Source organism: Peromyscus maniculatus, chromosome 21 (assembly GCF_049852395.1).
Source record: "Peromyscus maniculatus bairdii isolate BWxNUB_F1_BW_parent chromosome 21, HU_Pman_BW_mat_3.1, whole genome shotgun sequence".
NCBI lineage: Eukaryota > Metazoa > Chordata > Mammalia > Rodentia > Cricetidae > Peromyscus > Peromyscus maniculatus.
Genome location: NC_134872.1, coordinates 3,344,839 through 3,361,969, shown reverse-complemented (window position 1 = coordinate 3,361,969; position 17,131 = coordinate 3,344,839). Strand labels below are relative to the sequence as shown.

General features: G+C 48.9%; 1 protein-coding gene across 3 annotated transcripts; it reads right to left on the bottom strand.

Annotated features, from left to right (window-relative positions):
- Positions 1–488: 488 nt before the first annotated feature.
- Positions 489–16,167, bottom strand: LOC102914939 (H-2 class II histocompatibility antigen, E-S beta chain-like). 3 transcript variants are annotated; one of them, XM_076558308.1, is made up of 7 exons: positions 15,935–16,167; positions 14,581–15,850; positions 11,844–12,113; positions 2,698–2,979; positions 1,800–1,910; positions 1,034–1,057; positions 489–739 (listed from the first exon to the last, which is right to left on the bottom strand). In XM_076558308.1, exons 2-7 carry the CDS (start codon positions 14,678–14,680, stop codon positions 726–728), a joined length of 801 nt encoding a protein of 266 aa, XP_076414423.1. In that variant the 5' UTR covers positions 14,681–15,850; positions 15,935–16,167; the 3' UTR covers positions 489–725. The 3 variants fall into 3 exon arrangements, with proteins under 3 accessions (XP_076414423.1, XP_076414422.1, XP_076414424.1); XM_076558307.1 differs by lacking the exon at positions 15,935–16,167 and having other exon boundaries at positions 14,581–15,061; positions 15,641–15,763; XM_076558309.1 differs by lacking the exons at positions 14,581–15,850; positions 15,935–16,167 and adding an exon at positions 13,095–13,195.
- Positions 16,168–17,131: the final 964 nt, after the last annotated feature.

Below are 17,131 nucleotides of genomic sequence, written 5' to 3'. Positions count from 1 at the left end.
GGGTAAACGCCCCACAAGAAAGTGAACTGAGTGTGTGGCTTGAGCATATATGAGACCACAAAGCCCACCTCCACAGTGACACACTTCCTCCAACAAGGCCACACCCACTCCAACAAAGCCACACCTCCTAATAGTGCCACTCCCTATGAGCTTGTGGGAGTCAGTTACATTCATTATTGAAGGAAGTCAGGACAGGAACTCCCATAGGACAGGAACCTGGAAGCAGGAGCTGATGCAGAGACCATGGAGGGGTGCTGCTTACTGGCCTGCTCCTTATGGCTTGCTCAGCTGGCTTTCTTACAGAATCCAGGACCACCAGTCAGGGGTGGCACCACCCAACCCTCAGCCATCAATCACTAATTAAGAAAATGTCCTACAGGCTTGCCTATAGCTCAGTCTTATGGGGGCATTTTCTCAGTTGAGGTTCCCTCCTCTCTGGTGACTTAGCTTGTGTCAAGTTGACATAAAACCATCCAGGACAGCAGGCGCTGTGGCAGCAGATGGATTCAGATACACCAGGCAAAGGGCAGGTCAGGGGGGCCTTCTGTCCCAGGGGATGCCAGGCTGGGGCTAGGGGCTGAACAGGGAGCACAGGTCTGGAGGTCCAGAGTCAGGAGGAGCCGGGTCCTGGGGAAGCAGTGTCAGTGGAGGAATGCGAACCAGACAGGACACATTTTCATGCCATGGAGACAGGGGACTTCTTCCTTCAGCCTTGACACCTCTCCTCAGCTCAGGAGTCCTGCAGAGCACAGGAGACAGTGGCCTTTCCAGACCTAACCCTGCAGTGGCTTCTCTCACCACCCCAGGCCTCTCCTCACACCGTGACGTGAGCGGAGGAACTTCTCAAGCCCCAAGTCAGCGCTGCTTCAGAGCACAGGCCTTCAGTAAGTGCAGGAACAAGGCTCAGTGCGAACCGCTGGCCGGACCCTGGGATCTACACCTTCCCCAGTGTTTCTGTCTGGGGTCCATCACACCCCAGCCCACACCGTAGGGGAAGCAGATCTGTCTCTGAGGGAAGACTGAAGGGTGTTACCTGTCGGCTGAAGTCCAGACTGTCCTAGAAAAGAGAACAAAATAGACACGTAAGTGCATGGAGGCAGATCTGTCCCCAGACGCATGTCCCCAGACTCCGAGCTGCTACCCGAGATTCTTCTGGCATCACAGCCCACAGCAGCCAGGGCAGAGGGGAGTGTGGACAGGGAGGGGCTCAGGAAGCCTCAGTCACACACCAGCCCAGTGGCTGTTCATTTTTGCTCTGTTCCTGCCCCGCCAGCAGGGCTTTAACGGGTTCTCAACCACCCTAAGGACGGAATGTAGGGACAGGAGACACAGGAAATACACCAAGTCAAGATTCTGATCAAGGTGCAACTTTATTTTTCTCCAGGAAGGTTTATATAGTTCCTGCAGGGTGAGGGGAGCAAGAAGCTGTCATCTGCATAAGGTGGGGCAAGCTAACAGGATGTTTGTATAGGATCTTTACAGGGTGAGAGGGTCAAGGGCTCTGACTCAATGTCCTGTTTCTAGGCAACTTGACTGTAAGATAATCTAGTTCCCTGTCTTATGGGGGTCTGTATTTTTCCACTAACTAGAGATTCTGTCCTTGTCCCTGACATGTTTCCAGTTCTCAAGTCAGAATCACCTTAACGTCCCCATCTCCATATGTTATCACTACTTAGGGTTCAATCCAATAACTACAGACTGTTGTGTTCAGAGTTCACAGAGCCAGTGACATCCTGAGAACAAAGCCATGGATCTTCCCTGAAATGCTGTGGAGTCTTGGCCCTCACCAGGCTCCTTACCTTTCTGGTTCCTGAAGTAGATGAACAGCCCCAGCCCGAGGAAGAGCAGACCCAGCACGAAGCCCCCGACTCCACTCAGCATCTTGTTCTGTGCAGATGTGGACTGTGCCCCTGAGAACGGAGGCCATGTTTAGAGGTTTTCAGGCCAAATCCCGTTTCCTTCTAGGATTCTGAGATCTTTGAGATCAAGGAAGAAGCCTGTTCTAGAAGAGCTGGAACTGAACACTCCTGGTGATGTCTGACAGCATCCAACCTCAGAGTTCACACCATGAAGAGACTTAATATGGCCGCCTGAGCTGACAGGAAGCCTCTGAGCTCTGAGACCCCACAGTCCTGAGGGTGGCAGACCTAAGCAAAGGCAGAGCTGGGACTGGACGTCCCTGAGGTCAGCCATGATCCTGGGCTGCTGCTTGTCACCAGGAGCAGCAGTCGAAACAACCCAGCCAGAGGCAGAGGCTGCAGCCCAGGCCAACCAGGTCTTGGACCTGTGAAGTCACTGGAAGGCTCAGAAGAGTGTGTGGTGGCACAAGTCCTTACCAGGCAGCAAAGGTGCTTGTTGAAGCATCACACACCTGCCCCTGTGAGCCGTGCTTAAGGAGTGGACAGCACAGACCAGTGGAAACAGTGTGGGCAGAGAAAGCTGACAGGCAGGGGTAAGCCACGCCCCCTCCCTGGTGGGCGGGGATTCTCAGGGTCAGAGAGCTGATAGGCTGGGGTAAGCCACGCCCCTCCCTGGTGGGCGGGGATTCTCAGGGTCAGAGAGCTGACAGGCAGGGGTAAGCCACGCCCCCTCCCTGGTGGGCGGGGATTCTCAGGGTCAGAGAGCTGATAGGCTGGGGTAAACCACATCCCCTACCCCATGGGCAGGGGTTCTCAGGGTCAGGAGCTTCCCACTCACTCCACTCCACTGTGGCAGGGCTGGTCAGGCTGGGATGCTCCACCTGGCAGGTGTAAACCTCTCCACTCTGAGGAACCGTCTCCAGCATCACCAGGGTCTGGAAGGTCCAGTCTCCATTCCGGATCAGGCCGGTGGACACGACCCCAGTCTTCTCCTCCTGGCCGTTCCGGAACCATCTGACTTCAATGTGTCCGGGGTAGAAGCCGCTCACAGAGCAGACCAGGAGATTGTGGTGGTCCAGGGGCTGCGTCTTTGTCGGGTACACAGTCACCTTGGGCTCAGCTAGAGGAGAAAGGGAGGTGAGAATAAGTCACGAGGGCGGAGTGTCCTCCCAGGTTGTCTGTCTGTCTGCCTCCATCCACCCAGGTGAAGTCCAGGCAGGACTCCCAAACCTTCCTGTGATATTAATCCTGATCACAGGGCCTGTTGGATCTCAGGAACTCTAAGGATTTATTTTATTCCTCAAACAACTTTTCATTATTGAGTTTAAGTATTTTCAATTTTTACAAAACATTGTATTAATTAAAACCAGGGAAGAAGAGCAATCCTCCTCGGTTGCATGTTCCTCACAGACTGAAGGCCGTAACTGACAGGCCAGGAAGGCAAATTCCACAATGCCATCCTGCTCTGGGAAGCCCTCCCCAGAACTGCAGAATATTAACACACACTTCCTGTTAGATGCTCCAGTTTCTGCAGAGATCAGGCTCCAGAGCTGACAGGCCCCTACGGTGATGTCAGAGTTGGAGGCAGGAGCCAGCCCAGCCCTTCCCCCCGCAGCTTCATGGCACTGTTGATGGTCCTGTCTAGACCATCCATTGCAGGAGTCAGGGATGCTAAGCCAGGCTAAACCACACACTGTGAAACTGCCCGCCTGTGCCGGCCAGCTTGCCTCACCTTGGCAAGCTATATGTGAGAGGAGGGAGCTTCAGTTGAGAAAACGCCTCTGTAAAATCAGGCTGTGGGGCATTTTCTTAATTAGTGACTGATGTGGGAGGGTCCAACCCACTGTGGGTGGGGCCATCCCTGGGCAGGTGGTCCTGGGTTCTATAAGAAAGCAGGCTGAGCAATCCATGGGAACAAGCCAGTAAACTCCTCACGGCCTCTGCATCAGCTCCTGCCTCCGGGTTCCTGCCCTGTGTGAGTTCCTGTCCTGACCTCTTTCCATGATGAACAGTGATGATGAAGTATAAGCCACATAGACCCTCTCCTCCCCAGGGTGTTCTGGTCGTGGAGTTTCATTGTACAGATGGTGGCCCTGACTGGGAAGCTGCTTCTCCCTGGAAATCTATAAAAGTCAGAAATCCCCCTTAGGGACATGAAGGCTCTTCCTTCGGGCTCCCATCACGCATGGCCACTGGTGCTGTCCCACCTCAAGGCCTGGCCGTGGCGCTCCACACACCCGAGGTCCCAGGTGCTCCCCGATGACGCTCTTCTGTCTGCAGGGTAATTCTGCACTGGCTCGCTCTTGAGCCTGCAGACAATTCCCAGCACTCCTCACTCTGTTTCCTCCAGACTCCCACAGCTCCATCCCAGGCGGTGTCCAGGTACGATTTCAAACCTGTCGGAAGGCCCTCTGCTTCCCTCAGGTGCCCCAGAGAGGCAAAGCTGATATTCCACCAAAGGCACCCAAGTATCTTCCTGGCACTCCGTGGAAGCCCCGGGAGCTAACAGTAGGTGGCGCCAGCGCACAGCCTCCGCTGAGCCTGGAGCCGCCGCTCAAGTTCCAACCAGCTTCCCAAGGGAAGTCTGGACCTGTCAGGGATGCTGTGTGGCAGCTTCCCTCGATTGAAGGGGAGGAGGAGGAGATGGTGACAGCTGTGAAGCTCAGGAGGTAGACAATCTGAGAATGCTGAAGCTGTAGAAACCATCAACGGTGGCGCGGGGCAGGGACTCTGGCCAGCAAAGCTGCCGAGGGGAGATTCTCAGACTTGTTGGGCGCCTGCATGAACTGCAAGAGCTCCAGGATGCAGCTTTCGGCACCCCTGCCCTGACCCTGGTGAGGTGGGCTTTTCACTGGCTACTTTTCAGTCACCCCTCTTCCTGTGAGTGACCCCAGTAAAAAAAAACTCAACCAGCTTCACCAAGTTGGATTTCAGTTCAATCATTACTTTGGTCTGTGGTGGGTTCCTTGTCTAGGATAAGCAGATGTGTTAATGATGTGTTTTCCCAGGAAAAGTCTGTCACACCATGCAGAGAATGTGGAGAGACAGCCGTGATTGGGAGAACAGAAAGACACGAGCACCCCCCCCCATGTGGGACTTCCACGAGCCTCTTCCAGAAAGTGTCCCCCACAGAGAATCGAGGCTCCCTCTCCACCACTTTGGGCAGCGGCCTCCTCCTCCCTTGGTGGTGCCAGCCTGCAAGTCTGCAATGCTTCCATCCACCACTGCAGCCGAATCTGTCAGGTCCCAAAGAAACCCGGGTCAAATGGCCAGTGGTGGTGCCTATTAGCATACCCAAGTGTCTGCTTGGCCTCTGGGCTCACTCAGTACCTGTGGCTCCTCTCAGCTCTCCTCACCCTGCCCCCTGCCCTCTACCCCCTGCCCCCTACCTCTCCAGCCCCCGAGCTTCACTCTCCCCAGCTTCTCTTTCCTATAAAAATGTGCCTTTGGCAGTGGGACCGAGTCCTGTGCTCATTGCATGAGTTGGCTGTTTGAAACCTGGGGCTTATGCAGGGACACTTGGCTCAGACTGGGAGGAAGGGACTGGACCTGCCTGGACTGAGTCTACCAGGTTGATTGCAGTCCTCGGGGGAGGACTTGTCCTGGAGGAGGTGGGAATGGGAGGGGCTGGGGGTAAGGGGGGCGGGAGGGGGGAGAATAGGGGAACCTGTGGCTGATATGTAGAACTGAATGGTATTGTAAAATAAAATAAAAAATGTGCCTTTGGGCGGTGGTGCACGCCTTTAATCCCAGCACTCGGGAGGCAGAGGCAGGAGGATCTCTGTGAGGCCAGCCTGGATCCAGGACAGGCACCAAAACTACTGTCTAAAAAAAAAAAAGCAAAAAAAAAAAAAAACCCTGCCTTTTCAGCCCCGAGCTCTCCGGGCTCCACCCTTGGTCCCTTGCCCTTCTCTCTTCCCTTCCTCTCTCACCCCGCCCCCATGGCCCAGTGCAGTCTGGATTCTTCCAGATGCTTCTGGTGTTCTCTCCCTCACATCTATAATAAAACCCTTCTCCCCAACCGCACCTTGGGGTGCCATGCCCTCATTTCATTCATCTGGTGCTCAGAACCCAGGAGGGGCCCATGTGAGCCGCTCCCAAGGGTCCCAGCCTCTCCTGACTGAACCAGGCTACTGATCTGACTCTCCTATGGTATGTCTGTTTCTATCTACTGGCCTCTGCCACCCACCAAATATGACTTCACGCTCTGGACTCCAACTCCTCGGCTGCTTTCCCCTCCCTTCACCCTCTCAGTAAGTGTCTCTCTGGCTCCTGAACCCTACTATACCCTCCACGTGGACATCTCTCCACTGAGACACTCGCCCCTCTCCTTGACTGGCTATGCTTTCCTGGGCTCTCTCCTGGGCTTCTACAATATTGGTGTTATTTATTAAGTGGCCCTGTTTACCGTGCGAGAAAAGCCACAAGGCACAACAAAACCCCACTATAAGAGTTTATTAGGGGAAGGAGAACAGAAGGGCGTGCTTAGGCCTATGGGAACGATCTTGCAGGAAGAAGGGGGAGGGGTATGTGGGACCCACTTTTATGAATCCCCCCCTCCCCACACATGCGCATATGAGCCTATGTAGCTACACCACGCATGCGCATAGATTACATGATCACACTGAGCACAAGTTACATGGCCACACCGCTCATGGATTACATAAGACATAAGGCCCTGGGATGACTAAGCATCTTGCTGGCACATGCTCAGTCATGGGGGAGTGGCTAGGAATTCTATCGATTGGGATCCTCCCTCAGGTGGAGTTTCTGCTTGCGACCCTGTTCTCTGTCTCTCAGCTCCCTCTTGGAGTTTATCGGAATCCTCCCTCCAGTGGAGTTCATTTTGCGACCCTTTCTCCTTTCCTCCATGGACTCAGAGATCTTATTAAAGCCTGCTGTCTTCCTGAAAACAGCTTGGCCTCAGTATAGCTCAATGGTCAATGATGCCAGACTCCATTTCTAAACTCTCACAAATCGTAACAACTGCCACTGTACAAACAAATGATCCCAAATCTCTTATGTCTGAACTTTCTCTGCTCTGCACTTCTAAATGTCTCTTAACTCTAAGATTTTTCTACTTTCCACTCTTGAAAATCTTTTATCTTCAAGATTTCTTGTTTCTGCTCAAAAACAAAACAAAAAAATCTCTAAAACCTATTGTGTAAACTCTAGGATTTGTGAGTTTATTGGGTGTGGTTAAAATTCCACAAAATCTGTAACAAAAAGCTTAAACCTTGTAACAAAAGGTTGATACTTTAAAAAAATCTATACGTATACATTATTTACTACATGCAACTTGGATTCAACTCTTGTTTAGGAAAATGGGTGTTTTTAAATAGCAACCGTGTGGCTGGCCTCCATCTTAGCTGATGACATCATCAGGAACCACGTGGCTGGCAGCCAACTATTCTCAGGTTAAAAAGGAGTACATGCCATGTGACTTCACCACCATCTTGCTTAAAATAAGCACGTGATGTAAACCAACTAAGGCAACAGCCATAAAACTGTTTAGTCCTACTGAGTTAGGATTCTGCCACTCCTCCAGCTGTATGACCAGACATGTGCACTTCGGTAGCTAAGCAAGAGGTCTTATGTCATCAGTGTGCTGTGTGATTGCACAAACGCCCGCAGTGTGATCATGCAATCAGCGCATGCATGACGTAGCTCCGTAAGCCTACCTGCTCATGTGCAGGGAAATCCTTAAAAAGCCTGACACAGACTCCTCCCCTCTCTTTTGCCCTCCTCCTCCCCCACTCTCTCTCTCTTTCTGCATGTGTCTCTTCCCAGGCCTGGTTACTCTTTTCTGTCCCGCCCCCTCCTCCTAAAAAAGCTCTGATACTGGGTTTGGTTGTGCCTCATGCCTCGTGACCTTTCTTGCACAGTAATCAGTGCCGCTTGTTATTTTTTAAAACCAATCCTGAGCCCTCTGCTCATCATTTTGTCTCCTTTTACAGTAAGGAAGCAACAGCAGGTCTCCAAAAATATTTTGGAGTGGGATAGTTTTTTTTTTTTTTTTTTTTTTTTAGGTAATAAATTCCTAAGATATACAGATCTACCAGGTTAACAGAAACTGCCTTCGAGATATGTCTAACCACTCATGTCTTTACTAATTAGGCTTCTGGAGAATTTTAAAAAGGAATAACCTATGTTTGATAAATAAGATTTATAAATTCCTAAGGTCTATTCAGGTTAACAGAAACTGGCTTGGAGATACATGTCTAGCCTCTTTGTCTTTGCTAATTTTGTTAAGCTTTAGCTATTTGGATAAACTGAGACATACAATGTGGTAGTTTGAAAGAAAAAAGCCCACAAAGGGAGTGGCACTATTAGGAGGCATGGCCTTGTTGAAGTTGATGTAGCCTTGTTGAAGGAAGTGTGTCACTGTGGAGGCAGACTTTGAGGTCTCATAGATGCTCAAGATACCACCAAGTGTCACAGGCTACTTCCTGTTGCCTGCAAGGCAAGATGTTGGACGTTCAGCTCCTTCTCTGGCATGTTGCCACACTCCCAGCTACAATGTTCCACCATGAAAAAAACGGACCAAACCTTTGAGATTGTAAACCCACCCAATTCAGTGTTTTCCTAATAAGAGTTGCCGTGGTCCTGGTGTCTCTTCACAGCAACAGAAACCCTAAGACATACAAGAAACTGATAGTCTGCAAAGAGACTCTTCTCCCCCATTCCTTCTGCCTTGCTAAAAACCATTAGATTACATTCCTGAAGCTGGCCACCAAGGTCTATCCCCTTGTTTGGCCACTTCCTCTTCCTGAGGCTACCAAGGTCCAGCTGTCAAAGTATTGAAGTCCAGAACTCAAAAGCCCCCTTGGCTCACCTAATCAACACACCCAATTAAAATTACCCACCACTCCCTAACACGGGGTTTCCCTTACCTTCATAAACTGCCATGTTCCTATGTGCCATGTCTGTCTCCTCTCCATCCAGAGGCGGTCCTCTGTCCCCCCCAGGACAAATATCCTTTTTCCCCTCTCCCTTGTTCTCTTCCCCCTCTCACTCACCCTCTGTCTCCTGTCTTTGTCCCTTGTCCCTGCCCTCTGTCCCTCTGGGGCAAATAAATCTCCTTTGTGCTGAGAACTTGGTCTTGGGGGTTCTCAGCCGACACTTTCCTTACATTCTGGAATGGTGTACTATGAAAAGATCAAAAGGGAGGTTCTCAGTCTCTATGTGAACTGTAGCTATGATCTTGTAAAGCTCCCAGTTTCTATACGTATGATTTAAAGTTGTATTGTGATACTAAAAGATCTTCATTAAATCTTCATTTTTTGCTTTGTTTGTTTGTTTTTTAAGACAGAGTTTCTCTGTGTAGCCCTGGCCATCCTAGAATTCACTCTGTAGATCAGGCTGGCCTTGAACTCAGAGACTCACCTGCCTCTGCCTCCCAAGTGCTGAGAATAAGAGCATGCACCACCACTATCCAGCTTCAAGACAATTTTTTAAGGCCCAGACTTAACAGGGATAAAATTATAAAATACTAATCTTATAAAAGCTATTAATTTCTTGTAAACTGTTGAAGATAATTAAGACATGCAAGAATGGTCAGTAACCTTATAAAGGATCAGATTCTTTAATGTGCTCAGAACTAGGCTCATAGTCATGCTAAGTACAAATATAATTCATTTACAGGGACAAGCTTTATTCAGCCTCCTGAATATGCTTTCAAGGTTAATCCTAAAGCAAGTAACTAAAAACAGTTTATTTAAAATCAGGTATACTTATTAAGTATACAGTGTTCTGTCTGCATATACATGTGCACACCAGAAGAGGGCACTAGATTATAGATGTAGCCAACTGTCTTATTAAATAAGAAACACAGAATCAATGCAAAGAAAGCCAAGAGATCAGAGCTAAGAGCCTTACCCGCCTGCTGCAGCTAGCCTCTTCAGCCAAGAGACCTCTCCGAAAGAGAGCTACTTCCTGTCTGTTTGTCTTTATATAGACTTTCTGTTCTGCCTTCTCATTGGTTGTAAAACCAACCACATGACTGCCTTGTCACTGTCTGTTGGCTGTATCTTTGAACACACAGAGATCTACCTAGCTCTGCCTACCAAGTGCTAGGATTAAAGGCATGCACCACAAACGCCCAGCTTTTGCTATGGCTCTAATAGCTCTGACCCCCGGGCAACTTTATTTATTAATATACAATTAAAATCACATTTCAGTACAAATAAAATACCACCATATCACTACAGATGGTTGTGAGCCACCATGTGGTTGCTGGGAATTGAACTCAGGACCTCTAGAAAAGCAGCCAGTGCCCTTAACCACTGAGCCATCTCTCCATCTCAAAATCAAATATATTTAATATATGGTCTTCAAATTCCTCAGAGATATGCTAAATGTGGCATTTAAAATGTTTAATTAAAAAGCTTCCCATGACAGACGGAAATGACAGCTCCTAGAGGCAACCCTAAGTTCTCCAAAGAAATCCATGGGCATAGGCAACTCCTCCTGGATTGTGGTAACACTAACCACTGGGCACTGTTACCAGTTTGGCAACAGCTCCACCCAGCCCCTCCGCCCAAGGCTGCAGCTTCCTGCTCAGCTGATTTCACATGTAAACTCTGCCCTCACTTGTCCAGGGCCATTAGGTTTCCCACTGAGAAAGGCAGACACAAAACAGTTTTCCTTGCTGACTTCCCACTGAAAGATAAACTCACAAAACAGGTTTCAATGTAACATTTTACTCTTCCTTTGTTTAAAGGACCTTGCTTTGCAATGACCCATCTCAGGAACCATGGCATGAAAATGAAAGATTTGAAGTTTAAGTGAGTTGTGAGGATCTAAGAAAGTAATTTAAGGTGTGTAAATACAAGTTGCAAAGGTCTAAGGAAGTGATTTAAAGTATGTGAAAAATCAGAAGTGTTTCAGATTTCTTCCCCTCTCTGTGCTAGTGTTATGTTAAGACTTCAAAAGTTTAGAGTTTTTGGCAGTGGTGGCTCACACCTCTAATCTCAGCACTCTGAAAGCAGAGGCAGGCAGATCTCTGAGTTTGAGGTCAGCAGGTCTACAGAGCGAATTCCAGGACAGCCAATGCTACACAGAGAAACCCTGTCTCATAAATAAATAAATAAATAAATAAATAAATAAATAAATAAATAAATAAATAAATAAATAAATAAATAAATAAATAAATAAATAAGGAAGAAAAAGAAGTTCAGAGTTTTAACATTAATCAGTGGAGTTCTGATAAGCCATTAATCTAGCTCTACAAAATTATTGCTAATGTCATCATAGTCACAAGCTCAATGTTTTAAATTTCCTTGGTTGTTTTCTAAGCATAGACTTAAAAGTGCTTCTCAGCCGGGCGGTGGTGGCCCACGCCTTTAATCCCAGCACTCGGGAGGCAGAGCCAGGCGGATCTCTGTGAGTTCGAGGCCAGCCTGGGCTACAGAGCGAGTTCCAGGAAAGGCGCCAAAGCTACACAGAGAAACCCTGTCTCGAAAAACAAAAACAAAAACAAAAAAAAAAAAAGTGCTTCTCATTGCGCTGAAAATATCTCTGTCCTATCTATATCTATAACTATATATATATAACTATATATATAAATATATATATATATATATATATATATATATATATATATATATATATATATCCCTCTGGACAGAGGAAAGAGTGCTCAAGCTTTTAACCCAAAGCCATAGCTGTTGCTGTGACTCGATGACGTGAGTCCACTCCAGCTGTCTTACAGACTCCGGTTAGCTGCCTTTTCTACAGGAACATTTTCAGTACAAATTACAAACAGTGGTAATGCTAATATGTCTATAACTTTTATCATTTTTGTAAACTTAAAAAATTAATGCAAGCCTCGGCGAGTCACAACTTGGATCCACCTGTCACAGGTCAGATGGATTCCAGATAAGTACTGCTGTCAATCAACAGCCTCACAACCCCACACTCCCTCTGGGTGCTCCTCACGTGTGTGTGACCTCTCTCTCCCTCCCTCCCTCCCCCCTTCCTCACCTCTCTGCTGCACAGTTAATATCTCCACAATGGCGGAGTTGAATCTGCAGAACGTGTCCACCTTGGCCCGCTTCTGCTCCAGGAAGCCCTTCTGGCTGTTCCAGTACTCGGCTTGGATCCGTCCCAGCTCCGTCACGGCTTGGTACCTGCCCACACAGCTGTCAAACCGCAAGTGTTCCTCCTGGTTATAGATGTGTCTCTGCAGGTACCGCACCCGCTCCATCCCACTGGAGAAACGGCATTCACTTTTCACTTGTTGCAAGAACCGTGCTGTGGAGACAAGAGTGTCAGCCGCCCAGGTGGTTCTCTCAGGGACCAGACCCCTCAGATCCATCAGTCCCTCTCCAGATGCCCAAACCAGCTGGGCATGAGTGCCCTGGACCACCTCTGCCTACACTGCTCTCTCTCTCTCTCTCTCTCTCTCTCTCTCTCTCTCTCTCTCTCTCTCTCTCTCTCTCTCTCTCCATAAAAGACAAAAGAACCCAAATTCTGGGAAAACCTACCTTCACTGCCAGAAAAAGCACAGACACCCCGCCCTCTTATTAGCCCCCCCCTCCCCTCATTCCTTTGCTCCTCCTCTGTGACCTCGTCTGTGACCTGCACATCCCAGTGGGTAGAGAAGTTGCTCTGCCATTCCATCCCCCACTTCCCCAGTCTTGGCCAAGAGAACAAATCTCGGCTGCGGCTGTGGAGACGGTAAGCTCAAGGGTAAAGCACTTGCCTTGCGGGCGTTGAGAATCTGAGTTTGATTCCCAGAGTTCACACCTGTAACCCCATGATGGGGAGACCCAGGAGGATCCAGGAGTCTCACAGGCCACTAGCCTCTCTGCTTGGTGAGCTCCAGACCCATCAAAGAGCATGTCCCAAAAATAAAACAGAAACCACCTGAAGAATGGAGGGATGTCTCGCTCTGTCTCCTACACACAGTCTCTGCTGCTCAGGGAGACTGGAAGAACGCCCCAGGTGGGTTAAAACAAGACAGAGCAAGCCTGCTATGGCCACCAGAAGGGCCTGGTAGTGACAAGTGCTGTCATGTCACCTCCTCAAAGATCAGCACCCGAAGGATGCATCCCTGTTATTCCAGAGGCAGAGGGGCCCGTGGACCAGGGACACCTTCTGATCCCACGCCAATAATGTCCTGCTCAGCCTGAGGGCTACAATGGAGACCACACAGTGACCGCTCCAGCCTGCGCCTGACAGCCGCCTCCCACCTGCCCACTCAACCCTCTTCACCCTTTCCTTGAACCACACCTTTCTAGAATATTCTGCCAAAGGCTCCTCTTAGAGCTGGCTATGACCCAGGCCTTTGCTCCTCTGGGAATCTAGAGAGGAGAAAGGAATGACCGCCCCTCGCTTCTGCGGCTTAAAATTCTGAAAGCAGGAACCAAAGGGAACTAACTGGTCAAGAAACTATCGCAGAATGAGAAACGTTGGGAGAGAAGGGGGGGGTGGGAGGCTGGAGTGAGGGAGGAACCAGAGCAGCTCTCAGGGGAGGGACGGTTAAGTGTCAAGGACGGATGAGTTGATCTCAGACAGGGGAAGGGCGCTGACTGCAAGTGTTTAGGGAGGGGCACATGTGAGGTGAGGGGACACCATGCATAAAACCTTGAGTTCATGAACTTACTCAAGAACATAGAGGACAACGGAGCGTGGAATGTGAGGGCGCGGGTGAGAAATGAGCTGTAGGAATCATGGGGAGCCAAGTGCCTCAGAGCCTTGTGGTTGACTTAGGCTTTTGGATTTTCTCCTAAGTAACAGGAAACTACTGGAGAAGTTTCCAGAAATTAAAACCATGATCCTAACGCTGACCCACAGGCTCTTATCTGAATTACAGATCCAGAGAATTCACAAACCAGATCTTTTTAAAATTCAGTGCCAAATTCATTTGTCAGATCTGACCTGAGGGGAGGGGTGATGAGATTCAATCCTCTTCCATGGTCCCAGACAGAGAATGTGGGAGACAAATTAAGTACAGGTGTGTGAAACAAAACCAAAATTGGTTCTAACCCATCCCGGGCTCTCAGAAGAGGCCTCACACACTTGGGAACGGCTCACACAGCCCATCCTCTCTAAGGCTGCCTCAGCCGCTGTGTGCTCCCAAGGAGAAAGGGAGCTCACCCACCACCCCACAGAGCTCCCACACCGGAACAGGCTGCACAGACACAGGGAGAGAGAAAGACAGAGCCCTGGGCTCAGCCGCCCAGGTGCCCAGGCAGCAGCCTCACAGAGGACGCACATGGATTGTCCCTGGGATGCCCACCCTGTTCCCGTGACTTCATGATGCTTTCAGAGAAACCTTTTGATTACTTCAATAGTTGACTGTTTTTGTAGTTAAAACAACAGAAACACACATACAAAGTAGAATACAAATACACACATGCAATTTTGTTTTTAAAGAGAAACCTTGTTGTCTGGCATAGCTCAGCACAAGCCCTGTGCAAGAGGTTAATTTAACATCATGATTATCAATCCTCTGGAGGCCCTGAGGGAATATGTCACAAGGCTGGAGATGTTACTGGAAGAAACTGAAGAGCAATGGCTGACATCGGGGGCCCCTCACACAGATCTCAGAGCACAGCAGCCAGCCTCCTATTTGGGAAAACAGTTTGGATTTCATGTGAGGACTGTGGGTGGTCACAGAAAATACCAGCAGATTCAAGTGACTTGGCCTGGACAGTGAGAAGTCGTCCCCTTCCTCCCCCGCCCCAGCAGCTCAGCCCCTGAGGTGTGCACTTACGTCGGGGGTCCCTGACCAACGCCATGGGAGGACTCAGCACCATCAGTGTCAGGACCACAGCTGCCACACAGGGGCCTCCGGGGAGCCACAGACACACCATGCTAGAGGAGAGGTGGTGGTCTCACACCCTGGAAACTATCTCCCCTCTCCATGTACACCCCAGGTCAGAAGAAACAGGGGATTCACTGCTTTGGTGCTGTGTTGAGTAAGGTCAGTGCTGAGGAGCCAATCAACATCAGATGTAAACAGCATCATCAGTTGCTAGTTAGAAATTCAGTATGAGGGTCCTCTTTCAAACCAGCAATTTCTTTTTTCTTTAGTATTTTAAATGCTTGATCCAGTCGCAGCTGAATCACTTTCATCCGGCCACAGTGCTGAGCCAGCTCTGCGATGCTCTGTCATTCACTCACCAGTCTGAGCACCTGGGGAGCATTCACCTCTCCTACTCAGGGCTGATGGGACAACTGTGTGTTTGAAGCTCCTGAGAGTAAAGGAAGTGAGGGAGATGACCTTTAACCTGGTGCTTACTGCCCCACAGCCTCCCCTGGTAACTGATGATGTGGCAGAACGCCAGCTCTTGATTGGACAGTGGAATCTGTACTTCTTCAGCTAGGGAAATCTCTGACAAGCTAAAGGGAACTGAAGGTTAGTCATGGTCTAGTCCTGCAGGGGGCATTTCCAGTTCAGTCCCTGAACCATTTCTGATTCAGTGGAGCCTCCAGAAGTTCAGGCGAGGGTCCCTGTGGTTATCCACAGCCCAGTCCTCAAGGGAAAAGCTCAAAATGGAGGCTGGGGGTAGGTGGAGGTTTTGTTGGGACCATTAGCTCCCCAAAAACCAACATGGAGACTTATTAATTATAAACACTCAACCGATAGCTTAGGCTTGTTACTACCTCTTACAACTTAAATTAATCCATATTTCTTATCTATGTTCTACCACATGGCTTGGTACGTTTTCTCAGTACAAGTTCATCTTGCTTCTCTCTGAGTCTCCTGGCAACTCTGCCCTTCATCACCCCACCACACCCATGCTCTCCTTTCCCCTGTCTACATGCCTCACCTAGCTATTGGTCATTAGCTCTTTATTAAACTAATGAGAGCAACACATCTTCACAGTGTACAAAAAGATGATTCCATAATATCTGGGCATCCTGGGAAGATGAAGGTGGGATCCTGCCAGGTTTCAGTTAAAGTCCTGAGAACAACAGTCTGGGGAGTATGGAGTGTGCCGCAGAGCTGGATTCAGACCGAAGCGGTTCTCTGACTTTGCCTGCAGCCATAGAAGATGTGCTCATCTCTGTGGGTGTCAGCTGGAGGCAAGGCTCCTCTTCCTGATGTTGTTGACTCAACTTACCTGGTTTTATATCCGTTAGCACAACACACTGAAGTCAGGTCCAGAATTGCTGTGGATGCACAGGGAGGGAACTGGAATTCTCACATCCTTGAAGATCAATACTGTACAGGGAAAAGTATAGCAGGCTTTCTTTTGGACCACTAACCAGCTCCCAAATCATGACATGGAGACTTATTATTAGTTATAAATGCTCGGCTTTACATTAGATCTTATTTTCATCTGTCTCTCTGCATCTATGTTTTGCCTCAGGGCTTTTTACCTTCTGTATGTCCTACTTTCCTGCTTCTCATGTCTGTCTGTCTGTCTGGTGGCTGCTTAACTTCTGGCTCTAGGGCATATCCCTCTCTTTCTCCTTTGTTCTCTTCTATCTTCTTCTATTTCTTCTCTAGCCTAGATTTCTCCTCCCACTTATTCTCTCTGCCTGCAGCCCCACCTATCCCCTCCTGCCTAGCCATTGGCCATTCAGCTTCTTAATTAGACCAGTCAGGTGTCTTAGGTAGGTCTTACAAGGTGAAACAAATGTAACACATGTTTACATAATTAAACAAATTCCACACAAACAAATGCAATACATCTTTACATCAATAACAAAAGCAGCAGAAACAAATGTAACATACCTTTATGTAGTTAAAGTAATAATCTGCAGCATAAACACATGTAACACATCTTTGCCCAGTTAAAATAATATTCCACAATGGAAAAGTTTACATTTTCTTTCCCCATCTAAATCTCCATGGCAAAGCATCGACCCCCTGAAAGTTCAGACTAACACCGGGCAGATAAAAGTACTAGCAAGTTAACCAATGACCTCATGCATGCTGGGCAAGCGCTTGCCACTGAGTTACAGCCACAGACCCCACTTTCACTTTGGGACAGGAGTCACTGTTTCACAGATAACCTTGAACTTGTGGTCCTCCGATCCTAACCTCTAGACTAGCTAACATCACAGACTTGGGATCTAAAAGGTCCAAGTAGGAAGATTTTTTTCTTCTTCAGATTCATTTCAGTGTTCCAGGACTTACCATCCTGCGGCTGCATGTGGTGTAGACAGTGTGGAAACTGATCAACCTGGGGCTGAGGAGACGGCTCAGTCAGGAAAGTGCTTACCACACAAGCTTGATGGCTCAGCTTGATCCCCAGCACCTACGTAAAATGCTAGACGCATGGCACATGACTGTAATCCCAGCACTGGGGAGG